The sequence below is a fragment of the Leucoraja erinacea genome, chromosome 40 (assembly GCF_028641065.1).
Source record: "Leucoraja erinacea ecotype New England chromosome 40, Leri_hhj_1, whole genome shotgun sequence".
NCBI lineage: Eukaryota > Metazoa > Chordata > Chondrichthyes > Rajiformes > Rajidae > Leucoraja > Leucoraja erinaceus.
Window position 1 is genome coordinate 6640344 of NC_073416.1, and position 19833 is coordinate 6660176.

Genomic DNA, 19833 nt, shown 5'->3' on the forward strand with positions numbered 1-19833 from the left:
TTTTGGACAGCAGTCAATCGCTTCCCTTTGTGCTTAAGTTGATGATCTATCCAACTTCTGCTTCAATCATCACAAAGCATCCATTCTTTCAGAAGTGCTAGGGCGGGAAGGATTCAATGCCAGACAGGTGTGGTTACAGGGTGGTTTTGGTCTGGACTGGGAACCTGGAGGCTGAAAGCTAAACTTCCAAGATGGTACATTGTAATTTATGGACTATGCACAGTCACTGGTCTGACCTGAGCTTAACTCCTGATGATTTCTCAAGTAGTTTGGCAATTTTTACATATTTAAGTTTCAATCTTGTTGGACTGCTGTCTGGATTAATGCAGTGCCAATTATTTCTGCACATAATGCCTGCACCTGCATTCTTCTTTGAAATTTTTTTAAATGTTCATCATTTTAAATAGTTCCATCTTAAAAGGAAATCAAGTAGAACGTTTGAGTCTTTGCTCTAAACCCAGCATCACGTTCCAGAATTATTGTTTATTGCACACATGTACTGCAGACATGAATTCTTTGAAAGTTTAACAGTACCATGTTAACTCGTATTTTTGGGTCGACCTTCCACCAGACCACAATCTCGCCTATATGGTAATATTCTCCGGTCAACATTTACTCCTCTCAAACCGTGGGAGGTTTGCTATTGTGGTTTGTGATTTGTCTAAACTTGGAGTGTAGCCTTGTAACTTCCCCTTGTGTTAATTCCAGGGAGTCCTGTTGCCAAAAATAAGTGCTGTTCTTCTAGATGCCCAATGCAGCGTTTTCTAAAGTGGTGCTGTAATGGGTTATTCATTGTGAATCAGCAAATGATGTCATAATGGTTCCCATTTTGAATCATCTTGGCTGTATTGTGGGGATGCACGAGGAAGGACTGTGTTGAATGTTGTGCAGTAAGATTTCTCTTCACTTCTCTTACTTGCCCCTGACTGTATGAAGGAATAATGATTGTAAATTTGAAATAAAGGCCTCATTTTTGTTCTTTCAAAACTCTCAAATCGCGATTCGGCTTTTCCTGAGCAGTACTTGTATGAGTAACAAAAACTCATCAAACAAAACGTGTCAAACTAGTACTCTTCATGTTGGGTTTGGGCATCTCCACAGAGAGGAGTGAGGTCATTTCGTGATAATTGGGTTTTTCCCCCCCCACAACTCCCTTAAGGGTAAACCCTTCCTTGCAACAATCGTACATGTTGTGGGTGACGTTAATCTCCCAGGACACTTGTTGATGGCATGTGATGCAGAGGAAAATCTGACCGATAATGACAAAGGGCTCAACAGGTTGCCCTGAAATGGACCTGTGATATGCAGGGCCTGCCTGAGGTGCGGGGGCCAATTGGGAACAATTTTCATAGAAATATAAATATATATAATTATAAATGAGTTATATTCAGGCACTTGCCGTGAGTAATTACTCGGGGTAGGCAGTCAGTCGGCTTTTTAAAAAATCTTAAACCGCGCATGCGCAGATTGTTCTCTCCGTAAACATAAAAATAAAGAAAGTAACAATTACTGAATGGGTGGGGGGGGTGGAAAGATGGTGGGAAAAACAGGAGCACACCGGGACAAGTTGAGTCAGTTGGACCAATTGGAGGGAGAGTTCCTTTTGCAGCGTGTGGGGAGTCTGGCCAGGGGTAAAGTTGCGGGGAGGGCAGGAGCGTTGAGATGGAGGGGGCCGGGGATCATGCCAGTAACTCACTCACTGCTGCCGCGGCGTCTGGGCGCGAGCCACCGCATTGTGGCCGGGGAGGGAAGCAGCTCGTGTGGTTACGAGCGGCCGCCGGGACCTCCGAGCCTTCTGACGGCCCGCTCACCTCTGGCAGTGCTCGCCGTCTGAACAGTGAGGGGAACAGCTCAAGAGCAAAGATCATAGAACGGAGTGGGTCAGCGGGTGATGGATAACAGGACAGAGGGCAGTGGAGCTTACTCCTGTGTCAGTCGCGAACAAGGGACCAATTGAGGTTACTCGCACTGACATATGGAGTAAGCTCCACCGCCCGCTGTCCTATTATCCATTGCCCGCTGACCCACTCTTGAGCTGGATGCAGGCATGATCCCCGACCTCCTCCTTCTCAACGCTCCTGCCCTCCCCATAATTTTTGGCTGTTAACAAGTGCTAACAGTGGTAGTTAACAAATCGTTTTTGTCTGATGGCCGGTGCAGCGGTTTTTACCCATGTTCCTTAATTTAAAAAAAATTGTATTTAACAAGGCAAATGTTTTATATAAAAAAAAAAATTAAAAATCTCTATTTAACAAAGCAAATTCATATTTCTGTACGAAATACAGAAAATTAGCGCGGGGCCCAATTGGGAGCAATCGGTCCAATTGCCTTAAGGCCGGCCCAGGTGATATGACTTCTCAGCAGGTCCTTGGGCCATAGGCCTGCCATAAATGTAATCTGCTGGTAAAGACTCTGCTCGTGTTCTCAAAATCTCTTACAATAAAAACCAACCCTATCACTTTCCTCGATTGCTTGCTGAACTTCATATTAACTTTCAGTGATTCTTGTAGAAGAACAGCAGGTCCCTCTTAAGCAGTTCACTGTCACACTGTTGGAAATCAATACTGTCTTTTATTTTCTACCAGAGTGGATGCCCTCGTACTATTCAACGTTATATTCAATTTCCCACATCCTTGTATAGCCTAGCCTGGCTCTCTCCATGTTCCTTATAGTCTACACTAACACTGAGCTTTGTAACATCTGCAAGCAGGGATATTATGCACTTGAATATCTCATCCACTGAGCAGCCGATGCCACTTATTGCTTCCCAACCCAAAAATGTTGCATGTATTCCGACTGCCTGTTTTCTGTTCTTCGATCGGTTCTCAATCCACACCCCTCCCCAGTGCAGTGTTTAATTATCTTTTGTGTGGCACACGATCAATTGTTTTCTGAATGTTAAAATATATCACAGCAATTATAACACGTTTAAATATACCACAAGTTCACCCTTATTGATTCTGCTAGTTACAACCTCAATTTCTAATAGAATTGTCAAACATGAGTTCCTGTTCATAAATCTATGTTCATAAATAATGTTCACAAATAATGCCCTGTTACAATTTCCTAAATAATAGATCCATATATATTCTCTTGCTATGAATCCTGAACTAGGTGGTCGAATGTTCCCCTTTATTTCCTCTTGCCTTCCTTTCTTTAATAGCGGAGTTATATTTTGCTACCTTCCCACCTATGGGAACAGTTCTAGAATTGGTAGAATTCGGGAAGGTGACGACCAATTGATCAGAAAACTGGCATCCACCATCTCCACAGCTATCATCTTGGGCTCTCTAGGATACAAGTCATTACGAGCTGGAGATTTATCACATTGCTGTTCCATTCATTTATCTTATACTATCTGTCTCTTCAATGAAGATGGCAGACAATATTTGTTTAATTTCCCTGCCATTTCCTTATTCCTCGATATAATTTATCCAGTCTCAGTCTGCAATGGACTTGTTAACTTATCAATGCCTTGGTGCTCCTTTGTTCAATTCTGAAAAATCCATTTGTGTAGTTAACTACATTTCTGCAAAATGATACGCCTTTAACTTTGATCAAATGTCACCTTTCAATATGGTGGACACAGCTAAACCATTCTACTAGTTTGTGTTTTCTGTTTGTCTTGTAGAATATGTTAAAACTAATTTGAATTCTTTAACTGTTAGTCATTAATTGTTTATTGCCACAGTGCAAATGTAGGCGTGTGTAGGAACTGCAGATGCTGGGTTAAACCAAAGCTAGACACAAGATGCTGGAGTAACTCAGCGGGCCATGCAGCATCCCTGGAGAGAAGGAATGGATGACGGTTGTGGTCGAGACCCTTCTTCAGACCAGACAAAATGAATGGCGATATCTCCAAGTTACAAATGTTGCTGCACAGCTGTCGTGCTTGTCCTCCCTGGTGTATACATCTCTAAACAAATATTTTTTCTTTCTCCCCTGAAGAGACGTTGCTGCCTATAAATGCAAACTACTCACTTATCTAATAGCTATTATTCACATGTGAATGTGTCTGTGCAATACAACAGACAGTTCAAACTAACAAGGGCATCTCATAGTTCGGACCTGAACTTGCCTGAATCTAAATGCGCCCAAGTCTGCTCGGAATCCTTGGATATTGATCAGTAGTGCCAATTCTGATTTGTCTGGCTCACTTTCACAGTTCATTTATCAAAGGAACTCCCAAGGGGACCTTTAAATCAAAAGTGAAAATATGTAGATTTATAAGATGTCTTCAGTGTTGCAAGGTTTTGATGCATGCATACATTTCACAATTCATTGTAAAAGCTCATTGGTGAATGAAATTAATAAATCTTGAGCTCCTGGAACCTGTTTTAGATATATTAGCCCTATAAATTCAGGCAGAGTAAGAGCTTTTTTGTCAATGACTGAATGCTTACAGGAGTGCTGTTTAAGCTGTGGGGACAGCTGTAATGAGGGGGCAGGTGAGTGGGGAAAGCGTATTAAAGAAATGCTATTGTATCAAGCAGGAGAAGTCTCGTTTTTAAATGACTTTATACGGTAATGTGGATTATATTTGGTCTTTGTAACTGGAGAAGCTAATGGCAAATCTTCCTAAAAATATTTACGTTTCCTCCGTGCAATCCAGCCTGGCTGAATTTCCATTGTTTCATGGTGCCTCTTCAGAGGTTAATTTTAGCTACAAGATTATTTAGTCTTTTGAAATGCTAATATATGCAATTTTGCAAACAAATGGGAGGGCCAGATTATAAGACCTTGTATTGTTCCTCCAAGCGACTCTACTATTTAATGATCAGATGGCCACATCTCTACTTTCCTGCCTCCCCAAATAAGCCAGAACTCCTCTCCACCCAACAATCTGTTTATCGCAGCCTTGAATTATATTCAGTGATTCTACCTCCACAGTTTTCTGGGAATTCCAAAGATTCATCACCGTCAGAATACATTTTTCCTCTTCATGTCCATCATCCATCATGTCTTGAAATGTTTCACCCTCGTTCTCAATTCCCTCTCAAAGGGAAACCTCTTTCCAACATCTCTGCTGTCAGACCTCAGAGTCGTATGTTTCAATGAGATCATCTGTGATATTTCTAAACCCAGCGAGTATAGGTCCATTCTATTCAAAATCAAAGGAGGATTGCTCTGGGCTCTATGTTTTCGAAATGGGGAACAGGTCGTTAAGTGGCTTTGACCATGTGTGATAAAACTGATTTTGTGAATTGAGTTATGTAAAATTCCTGCAATCTGGTTGCTTTTTGCTACAAGTTGCATGCGATGGCTGGAAAAACAGCTGAAATTTCTTCACAAGATGTGGATGTTGCTGATGTTCATACTTGCACATCGCATAGGAGGCCTTTTGGCCCATTAAGTCTGTGCTGGTTCGCCGCACAATTCCATTCCGACACAAATTTTCCTTGCTTTTCCTGCCCCACACTCTTATCAATGTTGCAATCCACCGACAGTGGGGGATATTTATAGCGGCTAATTAACCCACCAGCCTGTACGTCTTTGGGATTTGGAAACATGTGCAATCACAGGGAAAGTGTGCAAACACTGCATAGACATCACCCATGGTCAGGGTTGAACCCGGGTCATAAAAGTGGTAAGGCAGCAGCTCTGTTAGCTGTGCCGCTCCAGCCATTTCATAGGCCAGTCAAAGTACAAGCACATTGATGAATATTGTGCTGCCACTGCTCTCTCTTTGAATTGTGTATTGTTGATGTCCCTACTTTGTTTGTTTCATTTATGTGTAATTTGCTTGTTTTAATCTGCAAGGTGTCCTTGAGAGTCCTGAAAGGCGCCCATAAATAAAATGTATTATTATTATTATTACATGACCTAGACTGGGTAAGATGGCTGACGTCCTTCCTTGAAGGACTCTATTTGTGACCACAACTATCTACTGCTAATCTATTGGTGTCTTGTAAATAAAATAGTATTGTGATTTTGGCTTTCATGAATGGTTCAACTGTAGTTTCTGCCAATTTTAAGTGGACAAGAAACCCTGTTGGCCAAGCGCTATGTGATTTATGATGCGTAACACTGTGACGAGGGGGGAATTTGTGCTTTAATGGATTGCTGTTGCATTAACACCAACTGTAAGGGATAGAATTTCACTTGCACCTTGGAATGCTTATGGAAAATGCTTATGGAAAGTGCCTTTTTCTTAACACCATTCATTCAGTGTTGGGAGGTAGCCTGGATTCTAACAGTCCTGCGAGTTCACTGCTGCTGACATGATGTTAGGACCTGCATCATTGTGTTGTGTGTTTTCTCACTCATCAGCTACCTTCGCCCTCTAGGACCTGGGTTTGATTTCAGCATAAATGGAAGGAAAGACTGAAGTGATCAACTGCACAAATCTTCGCTGAAAAGAGAGAGTGAGTTTGCAGTGGATGTGAGTTTGTGTTATTTGGTGTAAATGGGTGCTGCATTTGATAATTGGGAGTTGCTTCATTCTCTGCCCTTGAGTAAAGTATACTTCAAATATTTGTGGAAAGTATCTAGTTTCTTGTGTCTCCATTTTGAGAATTTTTTTAAAGTAGGTACGTTGTGCTAAACCTGCATCGAACCTATCATTAAACCCTAATGAATGATTATGTTTTTTGTTTGGACTTGTTAACCTGTATATTTTTTAGTCAATGGTGTATTTGTTCTTCGAGATCACTTTTGTTCCTCCACCCCACCCAGCCTCTTACCAATCAAGTAATAAATGACCTCCTCCGAGCTCCATTCTCCTGACCAAAATGTACTGCTTCACCTAGGTCTGTATTGAATTTTATTTTCCCTTCGGCAAGCTGCTTATTGCCCACCTGTAATGTGTTGCAAACAGCTTCCAAATTGATATCATCCGAAATTTTCAAAAAAGAGTTTTATTTTAAATAATGAATTTAAATAGTGAACAGCAATGTGCCTGGCACTGATCCTTGAGAAGCACCACTGGCCACCACCTTCCACACTGCCCTTTACTCCCAATTTGTCTTGAAGTCGGCCAGCAACCTATTTTGCCGATTGCTCCACATACTTTGACCTTATTGTCACGTTTTTCGGTATCTGACTGAAGATCTTGTGAAAATTGAGATGCATTACACCAGTGTTATCACTGTTTGCTCTCTGTTACTTAAAATCATGACAAATCTATTAACCATGGCTTCAGCTGCAGTGATTAAGGATTGGAAGGCTTGTAATGTCTTTTTACTTTGAATCAAATGAGCTTTTTTTTATTATTCCAGATCCATGCATCAGAACTTTCAAAACCAATGAATGGAGTCGCCTTCCTTGTGAATAAATCCAACCAACTCCAAAGGAAATCTCAGTACTGCTATTATCCCGTCACGTTTAGCCAGCAATCATGAGACTATTTTTTAGGAAACGTTTTGGTCCAGTGAAACTTGCTCTGGTCAGCGTAATATTTATGATATTTGTATTCATACTCCAAAGAGATGTTGTCAAGCAGAGCCCAGAGGATGAATCTTGGTTTAAGGACTTGTCAGGCAGGAAAGATAGAATGCTGGGCATTATGTTTGGAGCGGTGAATAATATCCGGGACTCGATGCCTAAGTTTCAGATCATTGCTCCGGATCGAGGCCAAGAGGTTGTTGATAACACCAAGAATTGTTTGCCAGGATTCTACACTGCAGCGGAACTGAAGACCTTTCTTCCCCGGCCTCCTGAAGATCCCAATGCCCCTGGTGTTGATGCAAAGGCTTTTCATACGGACAATCTCTCCCCCGAACAGCAGAAGGAGAAAGAGCGTGGTTTTGAGAAACATTGCTTCAATGCCTATGCCAGTGACCGCATCTCTTTCCACAGGAGCCTTGGACCAGACACACGACCTCCAGAGTATGATATTTTGCATTTCTTTTGTCAAGAATTTCAGTGTGTAGGAGGGAGGATGTTATTTGGTTATAAGTTTGTGTTCGGTATTGTTCAGATAACTGATGTTGGGAAATGGAGACTTCCCCAGATTCAGGAACCAGTTTCAACTTTTAAGCAGGGTACACAATGTCCAACTGTATGGCCTTTTATCTCAAAGTATCCTTTAATATTAAAATAAATCCTGTACCAACTCGCTGTGGAGCCCCTGACTACAATTTCCATTTCACTGTCAAGTAGGAATAGATTACTGCTGTTGACTCATTCTGACCAAGGAACCAGGGCACACAGTAGTGCAACGGTAGCGTTACCGCCTTACAGTGCCAGACACCAGGGCTCGATCCTGACTACGAAGTTTGGATGTTCTCCCTGTGACCGCGTGGGCTTTCTCTGGATGCTCTGGTTTCCTCCCACACTCCAAAGATGTACAGGTTTGTGGGTTAATTGGCTTCTGTAAATCGTCCTTGGTGTGTAGGATAGTGCTAGTGTACGGACGGTGTGAAGGGCCTGTTTTCACGCTGTATCTCTGAAATCTAAAGTCCAGGTCTAAATTACCCAAGTTCTTCTCGTGGAGGACCCTCAAAGGGTCAATTCTATCAGCTTGGCTGACAAGTGGAAACCTCTGGTGGATGAGCCCAGATTTTGTCCCTTTCTTCTGGGAAATAATTTTTTCTGCTTGTTTTCAACTTCATGCACTCCTCAAAATCTGTCCCAGCTTGAAGCAAGAGGCAAACGTTTTCTTCAATCCACGCGGCACGCTCCGTATATGGAGCAATTTCATACTTATTAAAGCATTCTATAAGCTAGGATCTCTCAAACTCTCTTTGGATTGCTTTGTGCAGGTGTATTGAACAAAGATTCAAGCGTTGCCCTCCTCTACCAACAACCAGTGTGATTATCGTGTTCCACAATGAGGCCTGGTCCACCTTGCTGAGAACTGTATACAGTGTGATGCATACATCCCCAGCCATACTGCTAAAAGAAATTCTATTGGTGGATGATGCCAGCACAGATGGTGAGTTTTTAGTAACTTGTGTTTGAAATCGGAATACGGGATTTTATTTTAAAAACGTGTTAATCTTAAAGTTGGTGAATTTCTGGTCAATAATAAATCCCGTGACTAAAATATATGCAGACATTGAAAGCCCCTTATCAGACCATGGCACTAGCTGTTTCCTCCAAGAGTCGGTTGTTAAATGGAGTAGGTTTGAGCAATCCAAACTGGAACCATCCCACCAATGGTCCTCTGACTCTTGTCAGATGATCGTATCGGTTTTCTCTCAGCTTTCATGGCTTCAGTTGAGGGAGTGGGTAGTCCTAATTTATCAAGTCTTTTGCGAACTTAACCCATCATCTCTGTAAAATCCAAGTGAATCTGCATTGCAATATATTCCATTGCATTTCTAACCTTCCTGTAATGCATGGTGCGAAGCTGCAGGTTGTCTGAGGTCGTGCAGGACGATTGGGTTGGGCTGGTGCGTCTTCACCCGATGCTCGTGTTTGGATGTTATACGCTTCTGCTTATGAAACCCAAGGGGATTGCTTGTTTCATGGCTGTAGCTGCTTCATTTCTCTCCTTCTCAATGACCCACACATCTGGTCCGCTATTACATTTAAATAGCTTGCCTCGTTTCCTTATTCCTTCTCCCCAAATGTTTTTGGGCTCTCGAAGAACGTGGAATGCTGCAGCACAGGATCGGGCCCTTCGGCCCACAGTATCTGTGCCGAAAGTGATGCCGAAACCAACTCTTATCTGCCCGCACCCATTTCCACAAGCTTATCAAGAGTCTCTTAAATGTATCAACCACCACCACCTCCAGTAGCCCGCTCGAGGCACTCAACACCAAAAGTGTTTTTTTAAATAAAACTTGCCACATCTCATTTAAACTTTGCCCCTCTCACCCTAAGGCTAAGATAGTATTTGATTTTGTTCTCCATCCCGGGAGAAAAGGTTCTGACCGTCTACGTTATGCCTCTCACAATTGTATTTACTTCTATCAAGTCTCTCCTGCAACTTCTGGTATTCCAGAGAAAACAATCTAAGTCTGTCCAACCTTTCCTTGTAGCCAATATCCACTAATGTAGGTATCATTCTGATAGACACAAAATGCTGGAGTAACTCAGCAGGTCAGGCAGCAGGTCTGGAGAAAAGGAATAGGTGACGTTTCGGGTCGAGACCCGTCATCGGACTGGAATAATTCTGGTAAACCTCCTTTGCATCCTTTCCAAAATATCCACATCCTATAATGGGGTAACAAGAACTGCATGCAATGCTCCACATTTTCACTCTTCATACAAGGAATACTTGAGAGACAGATCAAAAGACTTATTTTGGGTCAGAAGGCTTTTTTCGCTTCTTTCACTCCCTCCCCCACCCACTCCCAAGTTCCCGTTACTGATCACAGCTGCAAAAAGTGGACGTGTTCTTCTATTTGTCATCATCTCTTTGCATAACATGTGTCACATGGCTGCTGGCAGTGGGGGCATGATTGTGACCAGTGTGGGAGTTCCAGTCATCACAACGAATGAGTGCTGGAAAGCTCTGCTTTAAACTTGTTCTATGCATGTCCCGTTGCCTCATTTATGCCTCCCTGCCCCCGCAAGCTCCATACACACCAAATGTGAGCATCTTCCCTTCTCTGTTGTAAAACTATCCACTCGAGCAATGGATGGAAAGTCTCCACAGGGTTTTGAGATGGATTTTGTTTGAGTACAGATAAAATGTTCAACGGTATGCATTTTGCAAAAAATACTCATCCAGTGTCAAGAATTAAATGACGACCTGTTCACAGTGGGCTTTGCACTCTATCGGCAGTAGATAAAGAACAAAGGTTGCACAACAGCCGGAGGGGAGAAGTGAACCCGCATTTCCCACTCCAGTCCTACTTGTCAGCTGTAAAGTCTCCAATCTGTCTGTGTGCATTAAAAATGATTCACACTTCAAGCAATAAAAGCCAGATTCCTTCCACCTTTCAGAGTTTATATGAAGCTGAAGTCCTGCTTGATCGTCAGCCTACACCTTGATCTCTGGAGTGGAGGAGAAGTGATGGCTTTTGGGTAGTTAATGCCCCACATATCTCCCGCTCTGGCTAAATTAGTTATCCCTTACCAGTTGAAATCTGTATTTGGGTTGGAAATATCGTAATACAAACAGCAGTGGTTGGTTGAAATGTGTTGCTGTGACTAAGATGTTCTTGTACAGTCGATGATGCAAATGTACTACACTCATGGACAATGTTAATTGGCCCAGTCCTCGTGAGAGTGAGCTCCTAGAGTGTAGTGGAAATTTGAGGAGGAGAACCCCCCCCCCCCCCCACCCCCCCCAACATCCTCATTTCAAGATTTATGTAACACTTTTCAACTCCCCTCTGCATTCCAAGCATTTTACATCCAATAAAGTGTGTGGTCATTTATAATGTAAAGGGCCTGCAGCGGGACCGGCAGCATCTCTGGACAGAAGAAATGGATGATGTTTTGGGTCGAGACTCTTCAGTCTGAAGAAGGTTCTCGACTCAAAACGTCACCCATTGCTCCTCTCCAGAGATGCTGCCTGTCCCGCCGAGTTCCTCCTGCATTTTGTGTCTATCTCCAATCGTCTTGGCCCCGCTGGGAGTAGGAGTGGGGGCGGATCCGGATCCGGGTCCGCAACCAGCTCGGTGATCGCTTGCCTGCTTCTGCTGCTGTTGGAGGTGAGGCGTTGCACCGCGCCAGGGTGTCCCACTTGGCCGTCATTTACGCGACAGGCCGGTGGCGTGCAAGGATTTTGTCCAGAACAAAATCCTGGAGCGCTGCGCGATATACCGCGCGCAACTCCGCACTCCTCCACACGCCCGTCCCGCGCTACCCACGTGATACCAGGTTGTGTAAATGGCGCGCAAATGACAGCCAAGTGGGACAGGCCCTTTAGTGATTAAGGAATTGTACTTTTTTTCCCCCATCACTCTAATAACTCTGAGATGCTGAGGCCAACTCGGAGGGTTGGATTAAAGTCAGCTAACAGTGCAGAGCCTCGATCTGGAACAAAAATCAAGAAACTGCAGATGCTAGAAACTGAAATAAAGAGAGAATGCGGGCAGCATCTGCGAAAAGTCAAGTCAAGAGTCAAGAGTTTATTGTCATGTGCCCAGATAGGACAGTGAAATTCTTGTTTGCTGCAAGTGAAAAGTAAAACAGTTAATGTTTCAAGTTGGGGATGTTTCGTCTAAGGACAATTGCAAAGAGGCATATGGCAACCCTGGCCTCCCCCTATCAAAGATATTCTCTGTGTCCTGTCCATCCCTCTCCCGCCTACTATAGCTGAACACTAACGTGTTCTCTTTCTTACTCGGTTCTGATGAAGAGTCTTCAACCTGAAATGTTAGCGGTTCCTCTTTCCACTGGCGCTCTGTAGCTTGCTGAGTATTTATTTGTATTTTGAAACCCCTAGTGTGTATTGCATGGTACTGCAATCCGTGATTCCTTTACCCATTAGGCCATGTTGGAGATGGCAACACACTTTTTGGCCACATTTTGACATAATTTGTAAGAGATCATATTGCTTGCTTCCAATGTGACAATTAACATTCTTCCCCTCATCTCTCTATATGTCTGACCATTATTATACATTTGGAATTAGACAGTGGCTACGTACACCTGTAATGGTCTTGTTCATTTTAATTCACCCCAGAATTGGTCAATATTGCAGATTACAGTGCGGTGAAATGAATATGACTGTGTTATAACACTGAAACAAAATGAATTCTGATTTTTCAGATGCTTTAAAAGAACAACTGGATGAGTATGTAAAGCAGTTCCGGATAGTGAAAGTCATCCGACAGGTGGAAAGGAAAGGGTTAATAACTGCAAGGCTCTTGGGTGCCAGTGAGGCCACAGGGGAAGTGCTGACTTTTCTTGATGCTCACTGTAAGTATATTTGTATGTCCCTCCCAATGTTAAATGAGTATTTTTGTGCAAACAGGGTCATCTGCCCAGATATTGAGTGGAATGTGTAATTGTCCATTTTGGCAGGAAAAAAATTAAAAAGATAAAGATAAATACTTTATTAATCCCCTTATTCAGGGGAAATTCAGATGTCCTTGCAGCACACTAATAAAAATACAACATAGCATTCAAGAAGTTTAACATTAAAACATAAAAACATCCCCCCACAATGGTTCCCACTGTGGGGGAAGGCACAAAGTCCAGTCCCCATCCTCTTGTCCACCCAGAGTCGGGCCTATTGAGGCCTCCACAGTCGCCGTTACGGGGCCCGATGTTCCCGGCCGTTCTCGTCGGGTGATGGTACTCCGGCGTCGGGAGAACCCTCAGCGGCTTGGGGGGCCAGGAACGGCCGCCTTCTTACCGGAGACCGCGGCTTCACAAGCCAACAGACCGCGCTGGACGAAGCTTCACACACTGGCGATCTCGGCGAGAGATCCCAGGCTCCGGGATGTAAAGTTCAGCGCCGCAGCTGGCCGCTCCACAGAACCGCGGCTCCACGATGTTATTATCGGCGGTCCCAGCATACTGGAGTTCCAGCGCGGCGACCCAGGCAAGGCATCGCCCGCTCCGCGATAGCGCTCCAGCGCCGCGCTGCCGCCAAAGCCGAGGTTCTGGCCAGGTCCCCTCAGGAAACGTCGCTCCAGGACACGCTGGTAGGCCGCGAGGACAGGTCGAAGGCGCTGCTCAGAGGAAGGCAGCCTCTCCGACCAGGTAGGGACTTGAAAAAGCAGTTTCCCCCTTTCCCCCCCACCACCCCCCGCACATAAAAAGATTAGACCCCCTGACTACACACTTTAACGTACTAAAAATAATAAAAAAGAAGTGAAAAAAACGGACAGCTGCAGGACTGGCAGCCGTACAGGACAGCGCCCCCACTCGCCCCCAAAAAGCATATTATCAAAGTGATGAGACTTTGCAAAACTCTGATAAGCAGAGGGTGCCCTAGTGCATGATTCACAGAAGTATAGTCTGCAGGTAAGTAAGTCACAAGGGAAGTTAATGTAAATTTGTCATTTATTGCTAGGGAATTGAATGCAAAAGTAGGGAGGTTGTGCTTCAGTTATACAAGACATTGGTGAGGCATATCTGGAATATTGTGTACAGCGTTGGTCTCTGAAGAAGGGTCTCAACCCAAAACGTCACCCATTCCTTCACTCCAGAGATGCTGTCTATCCCGCTGAGTTACTCCAGCATTTTGTATCTATCTTCAATGAAGAATGTAGATATGTTGGAAATAATTCAGAGAAAGTTTATTAAACGGGTATCTGGAATGAGGAGGGGGTTGATTTGCCAATAAATGTTGAATAGGGTGGGTTTGTATCTGCTGGAGTTGAGAATAGTAAGTGGGAACTTGATTAGAACATATATGATCCTGAGTGAGCAGTTGATAGGAAGATGCTATCCTAAGGACTTCTACCAGCTGTTTGTTACCAGTTGTGTGTAAAAGTGAAGTGAATAACCTTTGACATAGATCAGTGGGTGCCAACTGGTAGGTGCAACAGCCGATAATAAATGGGGAGCTGCTATCCTGCCTTTATTTCCAGTACATAAACTTAAAATATTAACTGAAGGTACTGTGCCAGGTGCAGTTGCAGGATACCTCTAAGATTGTGAAGGTTACAAGGGAAAAATTAATTGCTGGTGAGTCTGTGTACTTGGGTTGCAAAATCTAGCAAAAGAAAGAAGCAAAGGTAAAGATTTGAGGTGTGAGAAGCAGCAAGTTCAAGGTGGAGTCTCTATATAGGCTAAGGGCCCTGGATTTGAGGAATGTCCTTCCTGCGACTGCATTTGGTTCCATAAATTCAGTATCGGACTTTGCCGCTGAATCTGTGTAGGAAGGAACTGCAGATGCTGGTTTAAACTGAAGATAGACACAAAAAGCTGGAATAACTCAGTGGGGAGAGAAGGAATGGGTGACGTTTATGGTACTTCCAACATATTTACATTCTCGACACGAGACGTCACCTTCACATCTCCAGAGATGCTGCCTGTCCCGCTGAGTTACTTCAGCTTTTTGTGTCTATTGTCGCTCAAATCTTCTCCCTTTCTCTGAACTTAGAGTTATAGTAATGTACAGATCTGTTCTAGCTCGCTGCCCTTCATTACTTCACCCAGGTGGCCCGTCGTCTCATGTGACCGAGGCCCATTCAATCTATGTGGTGACATTTGGTGTGTATTGGCTGATCCTGGTTGTGCTCTGGATCTGCAGGCCAACTCTGATGGGGGCAATTTGTTTCCCCCCTCCCCCCCCCCCCGCTCATGTAATTTGGGATAATTGTATCCCACACTTTTAACAGCAGCACAGTTTGGGAATAAAAGGTAGGGAACTTGGGCAGCATAGCACACCCATTTTGCCCCGAAATGAATTGGAAACAGATACTTGTTACTTTATCAATGTAGAATTGCTGAAATTGTTTCGTGTGCTTTGACGTCACAGGCATCGGAGCTATTTTAAATGGCCGTTAATCCATTTCACTTTCAATAGGAAGTGTTTTGAGCCAGAAAACTATTCTAGTCTCAAATCTAGGTCACTGCTGCTGGTGTGGTTTATTGGTAAAATAAGATTGCCATCAACCAGTCATTCTTCATTCAACTCTCGACATATTCAGCAATGTCAAAGAGCTGCAAAGAAACCAAAATCAGGACCGGGACATGTATGGGTTAACCGAGGTTGGTTGCTGAAGTGAGGGAGAAAATGAGGAACTAGCTATCTGCGAGGGCAGAAATTATTAAGCTGTATCAAGGAACTTGCTCAGGAAGTGAGACTATGGTGGGAAAGCAGTTGATTGGGGTTACAGAGCAAATAGTTTCTGTCGGTAATAAAACCTGCAAGATAGACTAGATGGACAAATCTGAAACAAAAATGAAAATGCTGGCAATATTTTGTAGGTTCGACAGCATCTGCGGAGGGAGAAACAGAGTTCATGTTTTGGAACAAAACCCTTCATCATAGACTTGTTTGATTTACTGTCCAGGGTTTGGCATGCAGCGTTCAAATAATGTTGTTTTCTGGCTGTGGAGAAAAAAGATTGGGAGCAGGAAAATCAATTTGTCAGGGATCAAAATCGTTTTATCTAAAATTGCTGTTTTCTAATCTCTCAAATATTTAGGTGAGTGCTTTAGTGGATGGTTGGAACCTTTGCTGGGAAGAATAGCTGAAAACTACACTGCTGTGGTGAGCCCTGACATCACTACCATTGATCTCAATACTTTTGAGGTATCCAAACCAGTCCAGTATGAAAGACATCACAACCGGGGCAACTTTGACTGGAGTCTGTCATTTGGCTGGGAGGCTCTTCCATCTCATGAAATAAAGAGAAGAAAAGATGAAACATATCCTATCAAGTGAGTGCCTTGTGTATTTGGTGATAATATTGAATTTTTATATTCAATATCTTAAGTGAACAATAGGATGGTACACCCAAGAATTAAAAACCTGCAGAAATGTTAAAGCACAGAAGTAAATCATTTGGCCCATTGAGTGTATGCTGGCTCCTTGAAGAACAACCTGTTCTTAACTCATTCCTCTGCCCCTTTGCATAGCCCTGTAAAGCATTTTTCTCAAATGTCTATCTTTTTTGTTGAAAGTACTGATTTGCTCTGTTCCCATCATAATTTTAAGGCAACTGGTCCAATTCATAACCATTCATCAGTAGAAACATTCTTGCATCCCCCGCAGTCTTTGTGAACGAGAATAATTTGCTTCTAACATAACATAATATCCAAGCCAACCATGATCTTGACGCCTTTTATCAAATCTCATCTGAACCTCCTTTGGTCTGACAAGCACAACAGTGACGTTTCCAGTCTAACCTAATAGCTGCATTCCGTAAATCTTTTCTGTACTACCTTTAGGCTCTTCACCGCCTTCCTATAATGTGACCATAGAACTCCAGTTGTGATGTAATAAAGGTTCAAGATCATTTTCCTGCTTTTGTAGTCATTATTTAGGAAATCCAGTATCCCCAGGCATTGCTAAATATTCTCAGAATTATTGAACATATTATCGGACTCTCTGTTCACAACTGTCATTTAACCTATATATCTCTCCTTTATTCTTTCTGTTAAAATGTGTGGCTTTGTAGGTTAATTGGCCTCTGTAAAATAGTTTCTAGTGAGCAGGGAGTGGATGCGAAAGTGGAGTAATGTAAAACTAATGTGAACAGGCGATCGATAGAACATGGACTCGTTGGACTGAAGGGTCTGTTTCCATGTTGTAACTCTAAAAAAAAAAACTAAAATGTATAGCTTCACTTTTCTGCATGAAATGTCATCTAGCACTTGGCTGTCCATTCTGCCAGCTTATTTATGTCCTCGCTCGTTCAGCCCTGTTTCAAATTAATTTTATTGTCCTATACACCAGGGGGCAATGAAATTCCTTATTTGCATGCAGCAAATGGTGCACATGGTAATGATAAATTCAACAGTAATTACAATGACGAGCACAAAACAGCAGAATGGTGCAAGGATTGTTGTGCAATGTGAAGTAGTGCAAGAAAAGTGGAGCACTCGAGAGTATGTGGCAGCACTTCTGGGAAGGGGGTGTGAAAGAGATGATTGGTTCAGGAGATGGACACAAAATGCTGGAGTAACTCAGTGGGACAGGCTGATTGTTCAGTCTGAAGAAGGGTCTCGACCCGAAACGTCACCCATTGTCCTATACATTCCTTCTATCCAGAGATGCTTCCTGTCTCTCTGAGTTACTCCAGCATTTTGTATCTGTCTTCGGTTTAAACCAGCATCTGCAGTTCCTTCCTATACATGATTGGTTCAGGAGTCTGAGCTGTGGGGAAGAAGCTGTTCTGACCTTGGATGTCTGGCCTTGCAAACAATTGTATCTTCTCCCAGAAGCTAAAAGAAAAAAAAGGAATGGCCAGGGTGACGGATATCATAGTCATAGAGTGATACAGTGTGGAAACAGGCACTTTGGCCCAACTTGCCCACACTGGCACCGGTATCCTTGATGATACTTCCAGCCTTCCTGCGCAATGCACTGTGAAGATAGACTGGACGGAAGGAAGTGGCTAGCCTGTGATGGACTCCACAATCTGCAGGTTGAGGCCATCCAGAGGAAAGTAGTTGCCACATTGGGCTGAGATACATCCCGTTAGAATACTTTCTATAGTGCATCTGTAGAAATCGTAGAGAATCCTTATGAATTTGATGAAACTTCTCAGATGCCAAAGAAAATAAAGAGCAGGGAACTGAGTGTGCAACACTGAGGGAGCACCAGCGTTGAGGGTCACAGTAGAGGAAAGAATAAGGAGGAAGCCATTTAGAACGGAGACGAGGAAACACTTTTCCTCACAGAGAGTGGTGAGTCTGGAATTCTCTGCCTCTGGAGTTCTGTGGAGTCTGTGGAATTCTCTGGAGGCAGGTTCTCTGGATACTTTCAAGAGAGCTAGATAGGGCTCTTAAAAATAGCGGAGTCAGGGGAAATGGGGAGAAGGCAGGAACGGGGTACTGATTGGGGATGATCAGCCATGATCACATTGAATGGCGGTGTTGGCTCGAAGGGCCGAATGGCCTACTCCTGCACCTATTGTCTATTGAAATGTTGTGACCAAATCTAACTGATTTGGGACTGCTGCTCATGAAGTCCAGAAGCCAACTGCAGATGATGATCCAAGGTATAGGTCCAGAAGTTTGCAGATTGGCTTATTGAGTATTGAAGGCTGAGCTGCAGTCAATGAACAACATCCTAACATAAATGATCTTGTAATCAAGGTGATGCAGAGCTGAATGCAGTGCAAGGGAGATGGTGTCTTCCATTTGACCTATTTTTCCTGTACACAGATTGCAAGGGATCCAGATTGTCCATGAGACTGACTCCGATGCACACCATTATCTTTTAGTTAATTTCTAATGGCCAACCCCAAGTTGTCCTTTGGGCAATAGAACCTACCCGGCCAATATAGTCAAATTGTAGAACAAAATCCCACCAGTGTGATCAGTGACTGAAGAATCCAGAGGTGAGAGAACACTCTGCTACCAATAGGGCAGCACTGATTCTCTCAGTCAGAACAGGCACGCTCGTATATCAACATACATGTGAGAAGGCTTCACATGCACAGGAAGCCACACTTTATTGGTTAGCTTAGTGGAGTCAATGCTCTGTTATTTCATCCTTTGGCATAAGTTCCACTTCCCTGACCAACAAGGGCGAGGTCTTTTTTAACTTTTTCTTTAAAACAGTTGTGCATGAAGCACGGCTATTTTGGCAAGGTTTTGTGAATGAGGTTGGGTAGCGTGACACAAAGTAACATTGAACTATAGTTCAGGAAGAGACCAATGCCAATGAGCAGAAGGGTGTGGGGGGACTAATGAATGTCAAGGAAGAGGAAAAGTCCATAAATATACCGAATGTCTTGCACTGCATTATATGGAATCTACACTATTTGCACTTTAAAACGGTCGCTGGGATAACCACAAAATGTGACCTCTGCTGTGGGTCTGTGGTTGAAGCCTGCTTGACTCCTAACCTCTGTGGATTTTAAATAAATGTTTGGAGTATTGACACTTGTTCCCACCCATATTTAACAGGCTATAATTATCAGTATCATTACTGTACCAATGAAGTGTAGCTGTGATGTTGCTAGGGTGAAATTGCACCCCGGGACCATCTTTTTATTTGTATTAAATATTTTTAATTATACATTTTTCTCAATAACCTATTCTTCCTCTTTGGTTATGAGACAACTGTCTTTATTATAATTGTATGTAATCCAAAGAGGATGTCTTCCCATAATAGTTGACTTTTAACTTGATTCCAAATGAATATTAGAACCAAAGGCACTAATACAGAGAATAGTTTTTGAACAGGAAGTGTGAGTAGAATATTGGCCTGTTCAAGACCATCTTAGTCACCAGTCTTGAAATAAGGAGAGTGCGTGGTCTTTGAGGAGGAATACCAATCTTTCAATAGAATAGGTGGGAAGATGAAAGCTAAGTTGGTGGGATAATGTAGATGCACCCAAAACATGGCCTACCCAT

General features: G+C 43.2%; 2 protein-coding genes across 4 annotated transcripts in view; one reads left to right on the top strand and one right to left on the bottom strand.

Moving 5' to 3' along the window:
• Positions 1-19833, bottom strand: part of zgc:113184 (uncharacterized protein LOC553745 homolog) — a 127727-nt gene that overhangs the window by 53676 nt on the left and 54218 nt on the right. The gene's annotated exons all lie outside the window — the stretch shown is intronic.
• The window catches only part of LOC129714648 (polypeptide N-acetylgalactosaminyltransferase 6-like), a 58680-nt gene that overhangs the window by 19920 nt on the left and 18927 nt on the right, over positions 1-19833 (top strand). For all 3 annotated transcript variants that reach the window (XM_055664370.1, XM_055664371.1, XM_055664369.1), the window contains 5 exons: positions 6271-6382; positions 7218-7827; positions 8703-8875; positions 12613-12762; positions 15951-16185. In XM_055664370.1, coding sequence (XP_055520345.1) covers positions 7337-7827; positions 8703-8875; positions 12613-12762; positions 15951-16185 — 1049 coding nt within the window. In that variant the 5' untranslated portion in view covers positions 6271-6382; positions 7218-7336. The remainder of the gene's footprint in view (positions 1-6270; positions 6383-7217; positions 7828-8702; positions 8876-12612; positions 12763-15950; positions 16186-19833) is intronic.